Source organism: Loa loa, assembly GCF_000183805.2.
Source record: "Loa loa unplaced genomic scaffold supercont3.2223, whole genome shotgun sequence".
Lineage (NCBI taxonomy): Eukaryota > Metazoa > Nematoda > Chromadorea > Rhabditida > Onchocercidae > Loa > Loa loa.
In genome coordinates, this window is record NW_018110402.1 from 1 (window position 1) to 1,439 (window position 1,439).

The 1,439-nt window shown below is 34.8% G+C and overlaps 1 protein-coding gene across 1 annotated transcript; it reads left to right on the forward strand.

Moving 5' to 3' along the window:
• Positions 1-605: 605 nt before the first annotated feature.
• LOAG_19149 (zinc finger protein) lies at positions 606-1,289 on the forward strand (the record flags this gene model as incomplete). The annotated part of the gene is made up of 2 exons (XM_020451803.1): positions 606-825; positions 1,099-1,289. The coding sequence occupies 2 exons, from the start codon at positions 606-608 to the stop codon at positions 1,287-1,289; spliced, it is 411 nt and encodes a 136-aa protein (XP_020304391.1).
• Positions 1,290-1,439: the final 150 nt, after the last annotated feature.

Here is a 1,439-nt window from a genome sequence, read left to right on the forward strand (position 1 = left end):
GGTAGACACACGAAATCATCACATTGCCGATCAAATCTTATTAGGTAACAAGATCATTCGGGCAATGAGTATTTCTCAGAATACTTTAACATCTGCCACAACTCGGATTTAGCACCAAGTGCTTCAGAGCAGTTACATATAACAGTGGATGGGAAATACTAATGGACAATTACCGGGAACAAGCAGTAAAGAATTATATAATGACATATCGTTTTAATCCTTTCAGTTTATGTTTTAACTCAGTTGCATGAAGATCTAAGCTACAAAGAATCCCAAATCCGAATTCTATCCTGTTGCAGTGAAAAATTCAGAATTACTTTTCATCCGACATTCTTCCATTGGAGGCAACACTGCGAATGAGCTCTTTGTTTAAAAAGAAATATATGATATACTTTAAAAAAGTGAATCCCGTAATCTAAGTTAATCATAACGTAATTTGATAGGTTTAATGAATGATGCTAACACAGTCATTTTTCAATTTATATTCATTAATGCATTTTTTAATTTTATTCATTAATCAACATATAAAATGGTATTTGTTAACAAAACGTCATACCAGTTTTTCAGTCGAACAGAAGTATGAGTGTCGTTATTGTAATGCGACTATGCAGACGTTTAAGGAATATTCAAAACACCTTGAAACGCACAAGGAACAAGGTTTATACAAGTGCACTTGGTCCACATGTGGAAAGAAATTCCTTACCTCAAAGGGACTTCGAGAGCATTACGAAAAACATCAAACTAAATCTCAATGTGAAATTTGTGGCATATTCTCTTCCAAGCGTGCACTACTAAAGCACAAGCGGACATATCACGCTATTAGGGGTTAGTTTTGCAAAGTTTATGCTTAGCAAAAGAGCTTTTTAACGTATTTCTTCGCATGAAAATGTATTGTAAAACACTTACGACAGTGAAATGCCAATTCTAAATTCAATACTTACTGCAAAATTTTTCTAACCTCAGTAAATAGTGATAAATGCATGGAAAAAATAGTACGCCATTTGATTCAGGAAACCAAAAGGGTACTAACCGTTCATTTCGACTCAGTTTGACTCAGTGTGATAATTTTAGGCTAAACGGAATGAAATCCGTATTTAGGGCATACGTTGGTAGATACACGAAACCATCACATTGCCGATCAAAGCTTATTGGGTAAACAAGATCATTCGGGCAACGAGTATTTCTCAAAACATTTTAATATTACAACAGTTATTTTACAGATGTTGAAAAGTATGAGTGTCCACATCCCGATTGTAATGCGATCATCCAGGGCAAAAGCGAATATTTAAAACATTTCCAAAGACACAAAAAACCATTTCGCTATCAATGCAAACATCCCGGTTGTGGAAGAGAATACCGCTGTTCATCGGGATTTTCCAGACACAAGAAATCCTGTCAATACAAACAGAGTAAAAAGTTCCTCAATTTAAGCAATCACT